Source organism: Adelges cooleyi, unplaced genomic scaffold, assembly GCF_023614345.1.
Source record: "Adelges cooleyi isolate 19-005CV unplaced genomic scaffold, UGA_ACOO_1.1 ACOO_flye_CR_arks_rails_tigmint_CR_PRNA_9, whole genome shotgun sequence".
NCBI classification, from domain to species: Eukaryota; Metazoa; Arthropoda; class Insecta; order Hemiptera; family Adelgidae; genus Adelges; species Adelges cooleyi.
In genome coordinates this window covers 14,818,606-14,838,485 of record NW_026096579.1, presented here as the reverse complement: position 1 = coordinate 14,838,485, position 19,880 = coordinate 14,818,606, and the positions used below count along the sequence as shown (strand labels likewise).

Genomic DNA, 19,880 nt, shown 5'->3' with positions numbered 1-19,880 from the left:
ACGGCTAAGCTAAACCGTATAGCCATCATAATATAATATTACAGTCAGTTAATTTATTTAGTCTCCAATTAATTTATTAATAATTTAATTAGAAAAAACTTCGCCTTTTGTGCAAAAATGTACAAAAACCATCTCACACACAGATACACTTTTGTAAAACGTCAAGTTTACCTAGAGTCGTTGAATGTAAAACCGAAGTATGGATGACCAACTCTAAAGTACTGGTAGACATTTTCACCAACCTAACCAAATTTTAGTTTCCGCTAAACGCAAAACAGTATATTGTCACAGGCGACAGTGGCGTGTGATATAATTCATAAATATAATAATAATAAGGGAAAATTTGGATAATGTAAGATCGCTTAATGGTAATTATGAGCTTATAAAAAATATGCTTCAATCAACAATTTTAACTTATATTCGAAACTAGATTGACTTATTGGTTTGGTTTATAATATAAGCGGCAGTCGTCATAATAGGTAGGTATAATTTGTTTGTATTGATTTGATGTATCAATGTGTAATGTATATAATACCCTATATACTTACTTACACATTATGTAACAAAGATGATCATACTATATTTATCAAACGTGTAACGAAATGTACAATAAAACAAACATAATTGTATGTACATATATTAAAAAACATAAAGCCATAAGTGTTATTTTTAAAAAAATATATTTACAGTTTATAATATTTTGAATAAGTCGAATAATAAATTGTAATTCATTTTTATTTTTTACAAAAATAAGTAAATTTATAAGAAAAAAACATGTCAGAAAAAAAATAAGAAGACTAGTATTCTTTTTCTTCGTTTTTTCACTGTTAGCGAATATTGTTTTTCATTTTGTTTGAGTACATTTTCAAATCAAGCACTGCTCTCTTCGTCGTTGGAATCCATGTTTACTGCCAAATCCTTGACACGTTTTGTGAAGAAAAACAATCCACAGGACTTATCCACAAGCCATACTATTTTTGACGGCGATTTGAAACAAAGAGTTTCAAAATAAAATTACAAACGGCGCTAAATTGAAACAGACTTTCGCTTTTGGTAAAATTCGAATTGGGACCGTAGACACAGTTGCATGAAAAATTAAACATGAAAGATAAAAGTATATAGTTGAGTGAGATTTGCGCAGGCACATATAGTGTTATTTGATTAGGATGAGGTGTACATTTTGGTGTTTTTTTTAAGAAGAATAGCAGTTTAATCATTATGCACGGACGTCAGAAATCATTTAAATTAACAGAAAACTGTGTTCTTAATATCGAATGTAAAGTAATTTTTAAGCTATGTGTGCATAATACATTGTTATCCCTAGTAAATGAATCAGTTCCTTGATCCTTGTGCTCTCATTTTTTGGTACGAGTCGCTAGACTTACTTACCAAATCGACAATTTGTATGAATTCTACACCACTATGAATTTATAGCCATACCTATACGAGTAGTGTTTAAAACAACTTATAGCAACAGTAATTATTCTATTATTAATATAATCTAATATTAAAGTGGTTCTTTCTTTATATGTATTTATAGAACAGTCTTGTTAGCCACGATGTTAAACATAAATTTCTAAATTCTATTTGAGTACATTTTGGCAATGATAAATCACACACTTAATGTGTAAATAAGGTTGTATAAAATTACCTACTGACATTCCTCCGATGGTGTACAATAGACCCACTACAACGGTGTTCAGGTTATTCATGTGTGTGTGTAAATAAGTGTAAATGTATATATGGTTGCTCTCTCTGGCGCTGAGCCCGGATCGCAACAAAAGTTATCGTGGGAGTATTCATATTCATATAGGCCACCCGAAATATTATTGCAATGTGTATAAAATATATTTATAGAATATACTCTCACAAACACACATAATATATGTATATTCGTCGTTTTTTATCCCCAAACGGAGCGACCCGTTAATGCGAATAACTATTTACTTTCATGCGTGTCAAATGATTACGGTTTTAACGCACTCTTTGTCCCGGTCAGTTTTGAGTAATCACAAATAACGACTACACTAATATGTATATTTAATATTTATAAATATGACGTACATTGTACAAGGGTCTTATTAAAACAATTTTTTGCCAAGCTTATAGTAAACAATAAAATGCAATAATGAACAGCTTAGGTAGCTTATTAAATTTGAAAATTAGTTTAGAAAACGTTGAAATACATCAATACAAATCGATACAATAACTACAATGTTTTTGTCGACGAGAAAAACACGTCAGTTGTTAACTACCTTTATATTTATTTTTAAAGTTCTCGGTAGGTCGGCACGTATGACACAGGTGCAATGGCGAAACTAGAGAATAGCGCCCTATACTACACTACCTATTAACATGTGTATAGTAAACCGAAGGAAAACGCCCTAAAATAGGATGAGCCCTAGGGTAGTTGCCCCCGCTGCACCTACAGAAGCTACGGCCCTGCACGGGTGTTAAGTTCATTTACTACGTTTTGTATTTTTTTTATAATCACCTATTTTAATGTACGGCCCCTTTTACTAAATTGAATATTTTTTTTTATTTATTAAAAAACCGATTTTATGTATATTGGTATATGAATTACTTATTCATTAATAGGTATATACTAACACCCGCAAGGGATAATAAGTACAGTGAGAAAGTAAGTATAGGAAAAAAAACAATATTTCTATGTACATACTGCTTATAGACTATATTTTTTTAACTCTAGAATATTATCATGAAAAAAATCAAATTCAGAGTATAATACTCATTACAATATTTAGGCAAACGCCATTGTGGACCTATTTTTAATAGGTAATTAGTAAAACTAGCGGGCGAAGGGAAAGCAAGGGTTAGGTTAGCTCGAGAATTAAAAGAGGAGATTAATTACATCTATAAACTTACGTCTCACGTTAAGAGGGGCTAGCTTAAGAATAAATTTATGTATATTTTAAATAGTTAATATCGACTCATTTAGGGCCATTAGTGCCTCTACCGAGTGGGCGAGGTGTCTTCGTGGGACATACACACGTCCATGCGTAAATCGATACCTAGGTAGGTATTTTGTTTATTGAATTACCGTTTTTAATTGTTGTCCTTTTTTGAGAGAACTAAAAACATTTTTGGCTTTTTCCTGCGTGGCTTCTATATTATATACCATACACGTGCATGTACTGCACAAATATAGTACAAAAAGGCAATTACGAATGTTGGCGTCGAGCGGAGAGGAGAAGACATGAATGTTAACGGTGTACGAATTTTTTATCCAAAGTTTCCCTCGCCAGAGTTTACCCAAAGTCCGTTAATTTTGCACGTCAACCAGAAGCGCGATGAGTTATTACCCTCGAATAGGTGCAGACCGCGAGATAATTACTGCACGTGTGCCGCTAGGTTAATAAACCTTACCGTTTATGCGGCTACAATATTTTGTAATAATGAAAACGGGTTACTTCGTATAAAAAAAAAAAAAAATGGGTTGACTAGAAAATATGTAACTGTATATCGCTTGTGTCGACGTTGAACTGCGCCAAAAAAATATATGTCGAGCTGCCAAGAAAAATGTCTTTAATGTGTCCACGTAACGTTATATTATTATGTTGTTATGATTTTCCACACATTCCTAATTAGTAATTACGGTCAAAAATATATACTCTAACACTTACCAACGTATGTCCCAGAAAAAAAACATTGCTATGTTTATACGTATCGAACAATTTTTTTTTTGTCAAATCAATATGAATCATTTTAAATAAAAAGTGTCTTTTTTGTAGTTTTGGATAATATCTACTGTACATAACGAATCCCCGTGATTAAACTTTACCCAATTGAACAATAACTGTGTAAACATATTATTAATATAGTCTTTTTAATTTGACGTGGTTTAACACAAACATATTACATAATATATATAATTATAATATATTAAATATAGGTACAAAAGACAAATAGCAATCAATATGTATAAATTCAAGTCGACACTTCAATAGTAAAATAGTAAGTGTACCTAATTATAATAACGTGTGGATTGACACGATGTCCTGTTGGGATGATAAAATAAATGATAGTATTTATTTTACAAACGGCTTCGGATGAAAATAACGCTGATCTTCAGCATTGTTGACAATGATTTTATTAACGTTTGTTTTTTGGGTTTTTTTTTTTTAATTAAGTACAATTATTGATTTGTAAGGCGAGGATATATTATTTGCCGATGATGATCTTTCTGCTGGCGCCCATGTTCGATCCTGCCTGCGTGGCTCCTTTGTTCTGTCCGGCTTGCAGTCCAATGATATTCTGTCCGGCCTTCAACGTTTCCTCGCTGAAATCGCGTTTAGCCTCGTCGGAGGGTTTTGGTCCCAAGTAAGGTCCCTTCCATTCGGGGTGTCTGTAAGTCTAAGAAAATAAAAATACAACGACCATTAGTGTAAACAGACAACGATCATAACAAACTAACTAGAGTCTAATAATATTTAAAAAATAAAAATTGTATACCTCACGACCCAAAGCGAACAAGGCGGCGATCACCTGAGCGATGTCCTTTCCTTCCCACAAGTCGACGGTCTGGAACACGTCCGTGTCCGAAACTCCGTACGCCTTGATGGCTTTCTGAAACCTTTACACCGACAAGTTATACATTTTTTACAACGAGTTAACTTAATATATATTTATATACACTTTGACTAGAGTGGTTTTCATAGAAGACCGGTGGAAAAATGTCTGCGAGGTTTTAACACTTGGCGCATGTTAACTTTACGTTGTTGCGAGATTAATCGGTTTCTTGTTTGACGGATAAAGGCAGCTTTATTTTATGATTATTGTTATTATGTTGTATTTTTTGTTCCTACAAACTTCATCCGTTAAGCTTATTCGGCCCGTCAAGCTATTTAGGAAACCCGCTTGCCCCCCCCCCTCGTATGTATGCCGTGTAAAAGCTGCTATTCTTGATTTATGGACTGGAAAACTTTTATAATGTGCCATCGATGCGTTTCGAAAGTTTATATATACCCACTCGACAACAACATATTGTGCTCGAGACGAAGCATGAAAGTTTGCCCACGACCACGTTAAAAGATCTTCCAAAGCCGAGCAAAGGAAACTCTATCCGATTATCGCAAACTGTGTCCGGCTATAGAAATTGGTGTCGTTTTTGTGAATTATCGATTCCCGAACAAAGACATAAACTTTTAAAGCAACGGTAGTAGCAAAAGGAAAAAAACATTACTAGTACCAAAAAGGTAGTGTAATAATCTATATATGATAAGAAATAGAAAAAAACAATTAAAATGGGTTAATATAAACATTATTATTATGTAACATCACTTTTTAAGATTTTTTTACTCTTATTTTTAATCTTCTTATCCCTCTGTAAATTGTTAGTTAATTACAAGCGTGTTGTGCTTTTAAAAATTACCGTTGTAGCGTTTAAATATATAAATATCTATAAACTTGTTTATATATTATATTGTAAATTTTAAATGTGTCATACATATTTATATAAAAAGAGTGAGTAATTTTCTTTTTTCTTGTAATCGACGCATGATAAGTATTTGAATCTTTATTTCATTAACTACTATCCTATTTTACTTAGTATTCTAAATCGTATTAAAAGTGATATGGAAATTGGTCGAATTCATGTAGCTGTAACTAATTTATTATTATTTAGTTATAAATACCTAATTAATTTATCATGTATTATTCTTAATGAAAAAAATCCATAGTTTATTATTATTAAAAATAGGAAGATTATTAGAAAATTTCAATCTTTTTTATTGTATATTTTATAATAAGTAAATTCGTAGTATAATTTGTTTTCTAGCAAATATCTGTTTGAAACACTGTCAATTCATCAGCTGTCTCCTATTATTTCAATAAATCAAACTCACAGGTTAATGTTTTCCATCATTTTGAATTGTCCACCGGATGTGTTGAACTTGGGTACGGATCCGGGTTTGATGGCATTGATAAGTTCGCACAAGACTTGTCCGTCCTTAAGGTATTCTTCAAAGGAAACGCTCTTCGGGAACTTTCTCTTCAGTATGGCTTCGATCCATTCTTGTGCTTCTTGTTCTTGCTGTGGGTCGCGCTTGGAAGCGATCTGCACAAATAATTAACATAAATTTGTTAGTTTCATGTGAAATGAAAAACCCTTATTTTGTGATACTCGTATTGAATCCACTAGGTATTATATAACTCACTTTAGCGCGGACTGCCCGTTCCAGAGACATGAGTACTACGAGGATACACACGGTTTAAAGACAAAAAAATATTACAATATTGTCGGAACGGTGGTGAAACCGCTGTGATCGTCGAGCAAAAAATGTAACTTGGCCATGTCCCTGGGGCACTTTATATATAGGCGACTGGAATATTCTCGAAAATAGATCCAAATAATATTATGTGTTAAGTTTATGGCGTATGACACACGTCTAAAAATAGCGGTCATAGCCATTTTCACTCTCCATTCCAACGGGCTGGTAAAGCTTTACACGTCCCACTCGGAATGACCTGTTTTTTTAAATTTATCTTACTAGTTACTACGAAAAAATGTGCTCCTATTCGGTAGAAAATCGTGCTCGTGTAGAAAAATTAATAACAAAAACAAATTTCGAGTTTATCTCCTGCGAATGACAATCGCCAAACATATACAAATCTGATTCATTTCGACACTGACCTAACGTCTCTAATGTGTGATGAGTGGGTTGGACTATGAACACATCGTCGAAACTACATATAAAACCGAATAGTACACGGAAAACGAATACATGTATACTATAGTTTACATTTTAAAAGGACCTACATAAAATAAGCGGCATAACCTTAGCATTAACTTAACTTATCCGACAAATTTGTTGGATATTGTTGGAGAACTATACGTTTAAGTAATCTGTTCAAGGATAATAGTTCCATAAAATCAAATTTTTTCTGGATCAATCCAAAGTTATTTATTTATCAACATTGTTTTAGAACTACACACAGCTACTATTTTGTGTTGTTTAAGTAATCCGTCTAAGGGTAATAGCACTTCATTTTAATAATTTCTTTAACTGTGGTCAACATTTTTTAGTTTTTTATTTTAATCTAGGTTTTTTAATTACAGTGTAATAAAATGGACATTGCCATGGGAGCTCAAAATATAGTTGATTGTATTTGCGTATAATTTATAAAATATTAATAACAATATAAGGCCTAAAAATTACAATATAACGTGACATATCATGACTTGTATATTGTAAGTAGGAAATATTGGTTGGGTGGGCTTACACTGCGTTATAGTTTGGATAGCCGATTGTAAACTATTATGACGTACCGGTATTTAGAATATATTGTATGTATGCTCATTATTAATGAAGCACAAAAAACAAATTATTTTAGCTTGGATGTATTTTAAATTCTAATAAAATTGGTATATTTCTACCCACATTATTCAATTAGTTATGAGAACTGAGATGGGCCGTGTGACGTCATTGGGCCGTGCTCGTCGTATTGCCTATCTTGCACGTGTAGAAATTGCTCAGTTCACACGATAATTTACCTACCTTTAATATACCATATTTTTGAATTTTTGTTCAAAACTTTCAAACAGTATTTTTTAAAATTTTAATAACTCATTGAATAATAATTTTTTAAACTTAGGTTTTTCATTGTTTTTTTATGATATTAAATATTTAACTTAAATTTTCAAAAAAATGTTTAACGTTGTGATTTCCTTCGACCCTATATACAAGGTCAATAATTAGTAGGCATTTTTTTAGAAAAACCTAAAATCTTGATAAATTTTTTTATCGTCATCGTTATAATTATTGCAATTTGGAACTGTTATTTTTCAAACGATTAATACTTGGAAACAAATTTACAGATAAGTAGAAAAAAACGACCTCAGTATTCAAAATAGTTGAAATAATTATGTGTAAAAATAAGACAATTTTCCGTTTTTCAACGGAATATTATTATGGATTATGGATTATTATTTTTAAATGCATCCAGATTATTAGCATTTAAGTACAGTGGACTTAAATTAGACCCTTTTTACAAAAGTCAATAATTTTCTTAGTAATTTCCGGTAATGGTACTAAATTTTTTTTAACATGAATCGATGCGTTTAAATAGAGTGATAACAAATCTGTTATAATCACGTTTTTGATAAAATGGTGACTTAGACCCTTTTTGCATGAAGCGATTCATATTTAATACGTTTCACAATAGTTTTCATAATTTAGTTATCACGAAGTACCTGTGCATTTTGAAATTTTACAAACAAACGACTGACCGAAAAAAAAAAGTAAAATATTTAACCCGGTCCGGGCTAGTGATAAAATTACCGTGTCGAGTCCCAAAAGTGTGTATAGGTATAATTAAAAAAAAAAAAACGTAGCTCGTATTATTTTCTACTTTAGCCGACGGGAAACAAATTAAAAACTATACATTATTCAACACCGCGTAAAGCATGGCACAATGCACATAATATTCGGTGGATGTTTAATTGGTACAACATTTTCTCTGGGAATAATGTCCGAACGTATATCCAATCCCAGCGGACTAAGCGCAACAAAAGGGCCAATCGTGTACATTCGGAGGGTGAAAAAAACAACAAAATTGAATACCGAACAAAATATATACTAAGTTCGCACACATGTTTTCAAATGAATATTTATTGTTTTCGAACGACACCATACTGAGTTACATAGTACCACTTGACGCTATAGACTATGTTTATGTACCGTATATTAACGACTCTATTACTATATAGGTATGCCTTTGTACATGATATGAAAACCGTAGCTGATATTATAAATTCTAACGTCAAGGGGAACGGAAAGCTCTATTTACCAAGGGGCAAAATATAGGCAATATTTGACAAAAATGTATCCAGTAACCATTTTAAAAGTATACCGACTAATTTTAATGTAAAAAAATATTAAGTTTTTCTAGTTATAAAACTTTTAAAGTTATTTTTCTTCGGGTTATGGTGGAAGTTTGATAACAAATGACTTTCGTAGAATTCATTTTCCGGCGTATCGCTATTGGATGGAATTGCATTTTTTTTATGTGAAGCTTACTAAAAAATCGGCAGACACTTCAAAAAGTGATTTTTGTTTAGTCTTTATTTGTATAAAATTTGTATGGATTTTCCCGACTTTCACATTTTTTTCCTCTGGAATTTAACTTGCTAGTACAATTTTAAAGACAGATTTGTTTTAATCGTGAAAAAATCTATCAGGCCAGGTTGGTTTTATCCTTTGGAAAAAACCCAACCTAAAATTTGTCGAACTGTGTTATATATCTTATATACATATGCAAGTGAATAATGTTATACTATTATAACATTATAACAATTACAAATAATACCTAATAAGTTAAGGTTATTGGGGTTTCACTATATTCATTATTTTGTACATTATATTTCCTATTTGTCTTCTAAGTCCTATGCAATAACATCTTTACTTGTATATCTTGAAATGTATAACCTTTAAACTGATACTTATACTAGAATTCCTTATTGCTTTGTTATTCTCCTTTTTGTACGCGTGTAAGCACCTTACAGCCTACAGGTAAATTAGCATTTTAGTATTTAAGCAGTATGGAAATTATGCATTTTCGTCTGTCAGTCAACGTTATTGTTTTATCAGTTAAGAAAAATACTTTTACTTTTTAAACACTTTACAACAATTTATTCAATTAACTAATAAAAACAATAGATAACATTGGCATTTTAACGTATTGCATATTGATAGCAGACAACTAACTAACTATACAAAGTACTGGTAGTGACTGACTGACGAATTGCCATTATGCTTGAATGCTTGTATGCTAATTAGCCTGTAAGGTATTAAAGCGAACAAAAGTGAGAATAATAAAACAACAAAGAATTAGGAAATCGAGTATAAGTACTAGTTTATAGGTTACACATTTCAAGATAAACAAGTATTGATGTTAACTCGTAGAAGATGAATAGGAAATGTAATATAGGTAAAAAATAATAGCCTATAAATATAATAAAGCCTCAATAACCTTAGATTATTACAATATTATCCCAATTCTAGTAAATGTATGGGCTGCATAAGCTGTTTCCCACCCGATCACGGTTCTAATATCGACAAAAAACAAGTTTTTAATCCGGTTTTTTGAATTCCATTTTAAAGTAATAAAATAATTTTTATAAATAAACGATACATTTTAGATAACTACACGTTGTATAAAAAAAAAATATATTTATAATTTATCTTGGATTACAAATTTAATCCGATTGGATTCAGGGTCAGACCAGACTCACTTAATTTATGACTGTTAAAAAAAATATACCATTTAATTTACAATTTAGGCATATAATTTCTAAATAATTAGCAATTAATAAATGTGAATTTTCTAAACACTGAGTAGTTCGCTCAATATAAAACAGTGTTCTTATAAAAAAATCTTCAACTTTTCCGAGTGCTACTGTGTGTATAAATATATATGCTTAGTATATATCTATTTTTAATAAAACCTGGCGATGTTGTTATTCGGCAACAGATGATGTTGCACAACACATGTAGATTAACGTTGGACATAGTGCACATGTATTTGAATATTGCTCTTGTACGCCAAAAAAGAATAATAAAATACACATTTTAGTTTGTAATAATAATAGTTACCTGTAAAAAGGCGTTCGATGTATGCAAAATAAGTACATGTGTGTAAGTTTTTTTAAACCTACACTTCAAAATGTTAATACAAAAAGTATTTCCATATTTTGTCAATACTCTATAGCACGATTTTTTTTTACAAACAATTTTAGAGGATGTATATTTGTAGGAGAGATAGCCTGAAGGCCTTCAAAAGGTAAAATAAAATCTTGTCATATAGCTTTAGCGTACGATTTTCATACTAATTAATCGACTATGTCTAAGTACTGTCCTAATGACAAATTGCAATTATAATTTATGACGAATACCCCACATACGAATATCAAGTTTAATAAATGTTTGATTAAAGAAATCCAACACATTTTTATTAAAAATTAAAAAAATAATTTATTATTATTGAAAAATTTAAGTAAAAATGTATTTTAAATAAAAAGTAATTTGATGCACTAAATAAATACAGATTTTAACTAATTATTTTCAAATAAACATTTGTTATTTAAATAAAAACGTTCAAGTTTGCTTTAATAACTCCTACTATAACACAAAAAATTAAAATGTGTTTAAGAAGTTCTTTTTTTTTCTTCAATGTTGCTCCCATAAAATATGTGTGTTCCTTGCAAAACATTTTCCTTTTTTTAAGTATTGGTTCAGAACAATATCATTTAAACAAACCACTTGAATATGTTGTAAAAATTAAATTTTGATCACATAAAACTATAGATTCAAAAAGAGAATATACTGCACAGGAACTGTAACGTGTTACTACTGTTTCGCTGTACGAACAAACAATTGTATGTAAAACCACTAACCACGTATCACGTAATCTAATACCAATAGTTTAAGTTGTATTGTAATATCATGTTACAAATATGAATGTGTTGTATTAATACAAGCAGCTATTTTTTTCACTCAAATCTAACTATTAATGTAATCTAACACTGTATGTTATATGGAAAAAAAGTATGTAATAAAATACATCTAACAATTTATATCTCACTAAAATATAAGTATATTGTTTTTCAATAATATATAAATATTTAATGTATATAAGTACTTAAAATTATAAAAAAAACTATAAGTCATAGGCGCCAAAAATATTATGCAGAGAACATTATATAACATGTTACAAATATACATAAACAAAAATTGTAATCTCAAAAAAAAAAATGTATATATACAATATACATAAACTTATATTATATATTGTTATATACTATAATTAAAAATGAATAAATCTATACAAAACACAATATTTCTTATTTAATGGAAGACTAAAACACTGGTAAAGTGTTGATATTAAGTACTAAAGAATGGGATTAAGCCATTATTTTAATTTAATAAGTCACATTGATTGTAACTAATTTCGATTGGATTTTAAGCACATTCACAAATTATTTATTTTGATAGGCTTTAATATTTCAAGCCTTTATAAAATACTCCACTACAATTATTTTAATAGTATACATTTATTAAGTCCCAGAAGAGTTATCTATTATCCTTAACATAAGTATTATTTTAATACAACTAGAATATAAAGATTTTTTTATGCTGGTCATGACTGTATTCAAATAGATACAGCTTTCTCATCAAAATTATAGTTCCAGGTTAACAATTCATCGAGTATTTTCAACATGAGAGGGTTTCCACCAAGATTCTCGACTTCTTTCCGTGCATCATTGTCCAGTTGTGATAGAACCTTTCTAGTGTGCTCAAATGAGCCAAAATTGTTCAGCAATTTCACACAGTACTTTTTAACCTCAATATTTTTTGTCCTTTGTCTCAAAATATCTGTTAATTTTATACGGATAAAGAAATTATTTTACATCATAAACTAATAATTTATATAAACTGAAATAATAAAAAACTAATAATAATAATAAATAATAAAAAAAAATTGAATTGTTTAGTGTTGATACGTAGTTTTATAATTGTCACAAAAAAAGGATACTGATTACTTGTCTATCCTCGGGATGATTGTGAATAGCATGAATAATAGGAAAACTAAATTTTCCTTCGGTAAGGTCTTCACAATAACTTTTATTTTCAGAGTACTGAAATAAAAAATCAACTTATAAGATTTTTATAAATAATTTGTAAGTACAATAGTTTTGGTAATAAGTAGGTAGATAATACCATAGATTGTACATAATAGTATGTATAATCAATGATAATACTAGAACTCGAAATATACATTTAATATAACTTTTTGCAATCCTTTAGATAAAAATTAGTAGAAAGTAAATAAAGCTAATATTTAGTTGATATCTTTAGCCTGCCAACACAAGAAAATTTGTTGAAATCTGATGTTTGGCAGGTAAAGTCTGTGAAGAATTCCAATTCTGTGTGTGGACATCCACCGAAAATCTGTTGAATTTTATCCTTCGGATTTAATTCATTACTCGTTACTAATTGACCAAGGACTAAATCTATAGATTTTTTGAAATAGTCTAAAAGACCTGATCAGACAGATCAGACTCTCAGAAAAATGACTCATTAGCAGGCAGGTTTAGGCCATAGAAAATTGTTCCTTGATAGTGAAGGGATTTTTAATTTTACATCAATAGATAAAACGAAGAACTTATTCACTACAAACCAAAGCTAAAAGGGACTCAAAAATTTTATCCGTCGAAACAAATGTGTTCAAAGCTTCACTTATGTTTGACAGGCTATTTATTATATTGAAACCTTTAGGTTGCAACAAAAAAAATTATTTACAAAAAACTTAACATTTATAAATCAGCTTACCTCTTGCAAGCATAGATTACAGTAGTCGTCTCTGATTTGGAAGTATAAGCCTAAAATGCCTGTAAGTTTCGTAAAATCATTTTTACTGTCACTAAACAGTTGCATAAGTCGAATAGCAAGCATGAATAGGCCACCAGTCTCTAAAAATAATATTTGAATATAACTAAATTGTTAAATATTATATTGTAAATTAATTTGTACATAGTTACAATCATAAATAAACAATACATGAAAATTACTTCTACGAGTAATATTTTTGTTTATCTTTAGAAAACTTAGAACCCGCAGAGTAAGTACCCGATTTTTGTTATTAGTGCATGCAAAAAAAGAAAATTGGGGTTGGGAATACAAAGTATATACTCTTTCTACTACACTCTGTTTCACACCACAATACTACCGAAACAGCATATAATATGCATTTAATTACTTCTAATTGTCATTTTCTTATATTCTTCTTCGGTAGGACATGTATAATTATCTCGCCAATATATTTCCATTCCTTGTCCACGATGCAGTTCTAAAACTTGCTCAGTATAAACGGTTGTTGCCTATAAAATAATAATTTTTCGATCAATACATTTTATAGGATTTAATAGTTTTGCGATTTAGTAATAATGGCAATGTCAAACATTACCATTGGATGACCTAAACTTAATGTTCTTTCTAGGGCAACAAACGACATGTAATTGGCTGCATTTATCGTACTAGCTATACCATAAATGGAATGTGCTACGGGTATTCCTCGCCTTAAGACAGAGTCGTCTTGAATATCGTCAGTCCTTAAAAATGTACACATTACAATAACAAATATTAGTAATTGTTCAAGTCAAATTATTTTAGTTTTAAATTATACTAGCTGAGTAACTCTGCTTCACTTGTATAGAAATAGGTAGAAAGCGTGTTAATAATAATAATATATACAAATTATGATTTAAAAATTATATGGGGGGGGGGGGGTAGTGATTGCAAACACTATGTGAACAGTTTTTGAAATTATTCAAATGTCTCTATGAAAAACTGAAACATTAAAATACAATGTATGCCAAAAATTAAAAAGGGGTGACACTATGATATCTAATATTTGCAACAACTCTGGGAAAAATTATTATTATTATATATATATATATATGAGGAAAAAGATTTACATAAAATTAATTAATTCACTTAACTTTGAATCGTATAATATTACATAAAAGTTTAAACTACACTATTATTTTCCTTAATCTCTATATTATTATATTACATAACAGAAATATTTTTATAATAAAAATATCAGTTAAAATATTAGTTATGTAATATAATACCTATTATAGAGATTAAGGAAAATAATAGTATCATTACACACATATACATATTTATCAATATGTATGGATATCATTATTACATCAACAAATGAGATAATACCCATAAACTATAACAGTTGGTGTTATACTATTTAGCATACTAGACAGATAACTACTGTATAATGTAAAACTGAAACAGTAGTAATTAAGATTTTAAATATGTATGAACTTTGATCTATCATACAATTGGTAGACTTTTGTAATTCAGGAGCCTGCCATACATTAATTGGGATCAGTTATTTAACATATAGCTATTTAAAGATAAACCCATCGGATTTAAATTATTAATGAACAAAGCTTAAAATATATAACCAAAAGTAAAATTACACTTACGTTTATAAATTATACAGAAAAAAATGTATTACAATAGAGTGCAATACTTTCAAAGTAGTTAGTTTAAATATTTTAGTTTTTAATTTTGTATACTTTCTAATAATCAAATTTTTCCAGTAAAAAATTGTATTGTATTTATTAATTATAGCAAAGGTCACTTACAGCAGACTAGAGTTATGCAACATCTGTACTATATCCCCAATAACAGCCAACTTGTCATGGGGAATTTTCAGCCAATAATTAAATGCTAATGCCAGTTTTGCTCTGATCTGTTTTCCAGGCACTTGCATAATATATGTAAAAGGTAGCAACAGTATCTAAAAATATTCATTGTTAAGTTGTCAGTTAAAATATTGCAAAACATACTAAAAATGTTTAAAACTTTCTATACCAAATTTAATACAACCAAAATTAATTTGTTTGGGATTTAATTTTACATATTTTTAAAATTATTTTTAAAAATTATTAACAATTAGTGATTCTAATAAAATATTATAAAAATTGCTATTTACAGAAAAACACCTAGGTACGTTTTTTAAAATTATTAATAAGCCACAATTGTAAAACTAACTCAAATATCAAAGAAATGAAATGCTGCATAGTACATTAGTATCAACAAATATTTAATAATAAATTAAAACAAAATATTTTCATCTTTATACTGCTTACAAAAAATATTAATATTTTTGTTTTTATATATATTTTTGGTTCTTTCTAGTTTTTAACTACAAAATTAATTATTAAATGCGTTATTCTGTAATTTTACTAATATTTGTTCTTTCCATAAAAATTCTTATAAACATTTAAAATTGTTTTCTATAATTGTATTGTTATTTATTTCATTGCTTCATGGTTTTGCAATAAGTACTATATTAATTAATAAATCTATTGAGGTAGACATATTTTAAGTTTCAGAAATTTGTAGCAATACACAACAATTTGTAAAGTTAAGAATTATAATAATAATTACCTAATACAATAAATTAATATGATTAATATACATTTAAATAATGTAATTGTAGAATAATAAATTTTGGTAAACCATATATGAACTATAAAATGCAAAGTATACCAAAAGTTCAAACCAGAATTAGAAAACATTGTGGGATCAATTATTATGGAAAACAAAATTAAATAAAAAAACACTCACCATATTAAAATCAATATCTATTGAGCTTAACATTATAATTAACAAGCTTTATTTATTAGAAAAAATTGGATAAAACTAGTATATAATATGTTATTTTAAAATTTGCAGTAATCCCTTTGCAGAAAATAAAGTACTTTTAAAATTCTATTGAGAACTCGAAATTTTGCAAAACTTATATTAAATTACAAAACTCCATACGAAAAGTAGTAAAAAAAAAGTATCAGCCATATCATAGTATAATGCATATTTTATTAATACAACTTCCAAATAATAAACTAAAGAAACTCACTTCATCAGTCTCTTTTTCCCCGGACGTACTATACATATTATCCATTTTGTAGACGACTTCTAAGTTCAAATACTAAGGTAAAACTAAACGCTTTAACGTTTAAAAGAAGAGTTGAATCTTGAACATAATCCTACCCTCCAACCGATCGATTACAGTAAATGTTATCACAAAAAACATTTTTCATGGAATAATCAATACAAATTGATAACGAACACGTGAGTCTATTGTTTACTCAATAGACTGACCGATCTTATCACAGCTGATAAGAGACCCACGTTAACTCCATAATCTTCGTAATATCTTATGAGTTATGTTGTGAGGAATAAGATGTACATTTTTGAATTCTGTGATTACTACTTAGGTAAACCTACTTAATAATTATTAACAAACTTGTAATCATAATTGGTAGGCGTTAATGATATTACTCAAATAATTAATATTAAACATTAATGGTTTTTTTGTTTTAGGCAGAAAGTTTTAAACTCCAGTTCACGAAAACAAAATATATTCATATTGATCGATAGTTGACTGCAATTTACACAGTAGGACTAAAACTATGAGTGTTGAAATACCAAATCATCTGTTGGTCGTTATGATCCGTTCGTTGGTGTTGGACGGTGATCCTGAATTAAAGAAAGAAGTTCTAGAACATTTGCTCAGTATGTATTTGAAATCAATTGTAAATGAGTATTTATATAATTTAATTTTTTCAGGGTTGACTGCCAACAAAAACGAAAACAACAAAATGTTATTGGACAATATGAACGACCTGCTGGAAGGATTATTTAAAGTTTTAGAAACTGATGTTATGAATGCTAAGACTGCATGCTTGTGTTTGGTTAATATTTCGGCTAGACAAAAAGGCTTGAATAACATATTATCATACATACAAAACAATAGTACGGTAAAAAGTTCCGACTGCTCCCTAAATTTTCTTTTTCTTTTTTAAATATTTAACATTATTAACATTCGTTTTTTGTTTAGGTTATATCCAAAATGATTAAATTCATAAGTTCTGAAACACCAGAAATTGCAAATGCAGTATTAATGTTTTTGTGTAACATTACTCGTGAAAAAGCCCATGCCACCCAGGTATATGAAAAATTCATTGATCCTGTTACAACATTGGAATCTTTAATGAAAATATTTAATACACGAGATGTAAAAAAAGAAAACAATTATGACTACATATCTTATCTTTTATCTAATTTATGCCAATTGCATGAAGTTCGAATGTAATATTTTCTTTGAATATTATTTTAACTAAACCAATAAGGTCTAAGAATGTGTCTTAATTAATCTTTTTTCATTTATTATAGCTGGTTAATGGATAGCGATAATTTGCAAAAGTTGTTATCATTTTTAAGTCACAGTAGTTTAATTCGTAAAGCAGGAGTTATAATGACAATAAAAAATTGTTGTTTCGAGTTAGGTAACAGCTGTCATTATTTATTTAAATAATATATAATAATACTGTTATGTTAATTTAGATAAGCATGAATGGTTATTAAATGAAGATTTGGACTTGTTACCACGTATTCTTCTTCCTTTAGCTGGTCCTGAACAGTTTGATGATGAAGACAATGAAAAACTACCTTTAGACTTACAATATTTACCTGAAGATAAAGAACGAGAATCTAATCCAAAATTAAGATTGGCGCTTTTGCAAGCACTGACTCAGGTTAATTATTTTTAATAATAAAACATTATTCAAATATTACTATTTATTTATTTATTCAATTTTTTTTTTTAATAATTCTGTAAATATTAAATATATTATTATTATTGTCTATTTTTGGTGATGCAATATCTTTATACTTAGTTGTGTGCTAAAAGAGACTGTAGAGAAAAAATTAGAGATCAAGGAACATACCTTATATTACGAGAATTACATAAATGGGAACCAAATATGGAATTGAAATTGGCTTGTGAAAACATAGTGGATATATTAATCAAGTAAATACTTATGTTACAAGTTTATTTTTGCCATAAAATGCAGTTTACTTAATGGTCGTCTCTTTCAACAATTGTTTTTTGAATATATGCATACATTTATTATGTTTAAGGAATGATAATAACAGTAATTATATATCAAACTAACTTTTCATATTATAGCAAAACTTTATTTTCGTCATTTATTTAGGATAAAAAAATGTTTACATTTTTAAAGTGTTTATCGAGATTTTGTTGGAAAAGGGATAGGTTTTAAACTACAAATGCATTATAAAATCAAAAGCTAAAAAATGTAAACAGTTAATTCAAGATAGAAGATATTTCAATGTTACACATCTATAATTTCTTATAGGAGAAATTGGACATAGATTTGTGAAGAAAGAGAAAAAAAAAATCCCTTTAATACATAATTTTATTTTGTCTTTTATCTGTACTTTCGTTAGTGTTGTTGTAATGTTGTATTGTTATGCTTGTCATACGACTAAATAAATAAATAATTTCTTATGTTTGTACTTCAATGTACAGTGCTTCAATTAAAAAAACTTAAAATTTAGTTATTAAAATTGTATGTTTGAAAACTGTCAATATTTACTTTACAGAACTGAAGATGAAATTGGTGCTGATAATTTCCATGATTTGAACGTACCAGAAGAATTGTTAGACAAATTTGCAAAAATGGATGAAGCTTATTTAAGTTGATATTGTATCAGTGAAATGTGTTATTCCATTTAATTGTAAATATAAATAATAAACATATTTTTATGTTACATACTTATCATCATGTTATGATATATTATCATTATGTTACATATAACATTGCGTATTATATTTTATGGTTTAATGTTTTTAAGCAGTGGTATATATCATAATTTGTTTTAGAAGAATCTGGTTTGATTTATCCAACACGGTGAAATAGACGTCTGTCTTCAACTTATCCAAACTACTTATTTGGGAGGCTTGCCACCTTAGAAAATTAAAATAAATCTACAAAAATTAATAAATAAATCTAGAATTTAGACTAATAATATAAGTTTTGGTATTCATATTATGATAAACATTTGTAAAAAATCATTTACAATTTCACAATATTTTTAAGAATACAAAAACAGTAATTTGGTTTTTAAGTGTTACGATATAATATGAAAAAAAAAAGTTACGATACAGAAAAGAAAATCACGCTGTAATAATAAATATAAAATGATTACATAACTTCTTGAGTAATGAAAACATTTTTGTAAGCATAAAAGATAAAGAACTGTACACACTCTTATCAAAAAAAAAAAAATGTATAAACTAATTTTGAATTTTTTAATTGTTGATGAAAACAAAATATTTACATTATATTCTAGAAGTAAGAAATAATTGGTTGAGACAAAACTGTTTTAAGTAATACTAAATATTGGTACTTATAATACACCATGACAAAGTGATAATTTTATAACTATTGTGACAATACACAATAT

The 19,880-nt window shown here is 28.5% G+C and overlaps 3 protein-coding genes across 4 annotated transcripts; 1 reads left to right on the top strand and 2 right to left on the bottom strand.

Annotated features, from left to right (window-relative positions):
- Positions 1-4,117: 4,117 nt before the first annotated feature.
- LOC126846272 (muscle-specific protein 20-like) lies at positions 4,118-6,318 on the bottom strand. The gene is made up of 4 exons (XM_050585560.1): positions 6,177-6,318; positions 5,865-6,076; positions 4,474-4,594; positions 4,118-4,374 (listed from the first exon to the last, which is right to left on the bottom strand). The coding sequence occupies exons 1-4, from the start codon at positions 6,204-6,206 to the stop codon at positions 4,183-4,185; spliced, it is 555 nt and encodes a 184-aa protein (XP_050441517.1). The 5' UTR covers positions 6,207-6,318; the 3' UTR covers positions 4,118-4,182.
- A 5,537-nt stretch (positions 6,319-11,855) lies between these two features.
- Positions 11,856-16,623, bottom strand: LOC126846108 (terpene synthase). The gene is made up of 7 exons (XM_050585251.1): positions 16,465-16,623; positions 15,188-15,342; positions 13,984-14,128; positions 13,777-13,897; positions 13,350-13,489; positions 12,553-12,655; positions 11,856-12,392 (listed from the first exon to the last, which is right to left on the bottom strand). Exons 1-7 carry the CDS (start codon positions 16,507-16,509, stop codon positions 12,169-12,171), a joined length of 933 nt encoding a protein of 310 aa, XP_050441208.1. The 5' UTR covers positions 16,510-16,623; the 3' UTR covers positions 11,856-12,168.
- A 105-nt stretch (positions 16,624-16,728) lies between these two features.
- LOC126846107 (protein HGH1 homolog) lies at positions 16,729-19,421 on the top strand. Of its 2 annotated transcripts, none has more exons than XM_050585249.1 (9): positions 16,729-16,825; positions 16,932-17,123; positions 17,178-17,368; positions 17,449-17,699; positions 17,784-17,896; positions 17,955-18,145; positions 18,287-18,420; positions 19,017-19,151; positions 19,297-19,421. In XM_050585249.1, exons 2-8 carry the CDS (start codon positions 17,021-17,023, stop codon positions 19,114-19,116), a joined length of 1,083 nt encoding a protein of 360 aa, XP_050441206.1. In that variant the 5' UTR covers positions 16,729-16,825; positions 16,932-17,020; the 3' UTR covers positions 19,117-19,151; positions 19,297-19,421. The 2 variants fall into 2 exon arrangements, with proteins under 2 accessions (XP_050441206.1, XP_050441207.1); XM_050585250.1 differs by having other exon boundaries at positions 16,737-16,825; positions 16,936-17,123.
- Positions 19,422-19,880: the final 459 nt, after the last annotated feature.

Excerpts from the sequence above, each read along its gene's own strand:
- LOC126846272 (XM_050585560.1), bottom strand. The coding sequence starts at position 6,206 with ATGTCTCTGGAACGGGCAGTCCGCGCTAAA. Across the intron at positions 6,077-6,176 it reads AACGGGCAGTCCGCGCTAAA|ATCGCTTCCAAGCGCGACCC; the intron begins GTGAGTTATATA and ends TTATTTGTGCAG. Across the intron at positions 4,375-4,473 it reads TGTTCGCTTTGGGTCGTGAG|ACTTACAGACACCCCGAATG; the intron begins GTATACAATTTT and ends TTATTTTCTTAG.
- LOC126846108 (XM_050585251.1), bottom strand. The coding sequence starts at position 16,509 with ATGGATAATATGTATAGTACGTCCGGGGAAAAAGAGACTGATGAA. Across the intron at positions 13,898-13,983 it reads TAAGTTTAGGTCATCCAATG|GCAACAACCGTTTATACTGA; the intron begins GTAATGTTTGAC and ends ATTATTTTATAG. Across the intron at positions 13,490-13,776 it reads TAAGAAAATGACAATTAGAA|AGACTGGTGGCCTATTCATG; the intron begins GTAATTAAATGC and ends TATTATTTTTAG.
- LOC126846107 (XM_050585249.1), top strand. The coding sequence starts at position 17,021 with ATGAGTGTTGAAATACCAAATCATCTGTTGGTCGTTATGATCCGTTCG. Across the intron at positions 17,369-17,448 it reads ACATACAAAACAATAGTACG|GTTATATCCAAAATGATTAA; the intron begins GTAAAAAGTTCC and ends TTTTTTGTTTAG. Across the intron at positions 18,421-19,016 it reads ATAGTGGATATATTAATCAA|AACTGAAGATGAAATTGGTG; the intron begins GTAAATACTTAT and ends TTTACTTTACAG.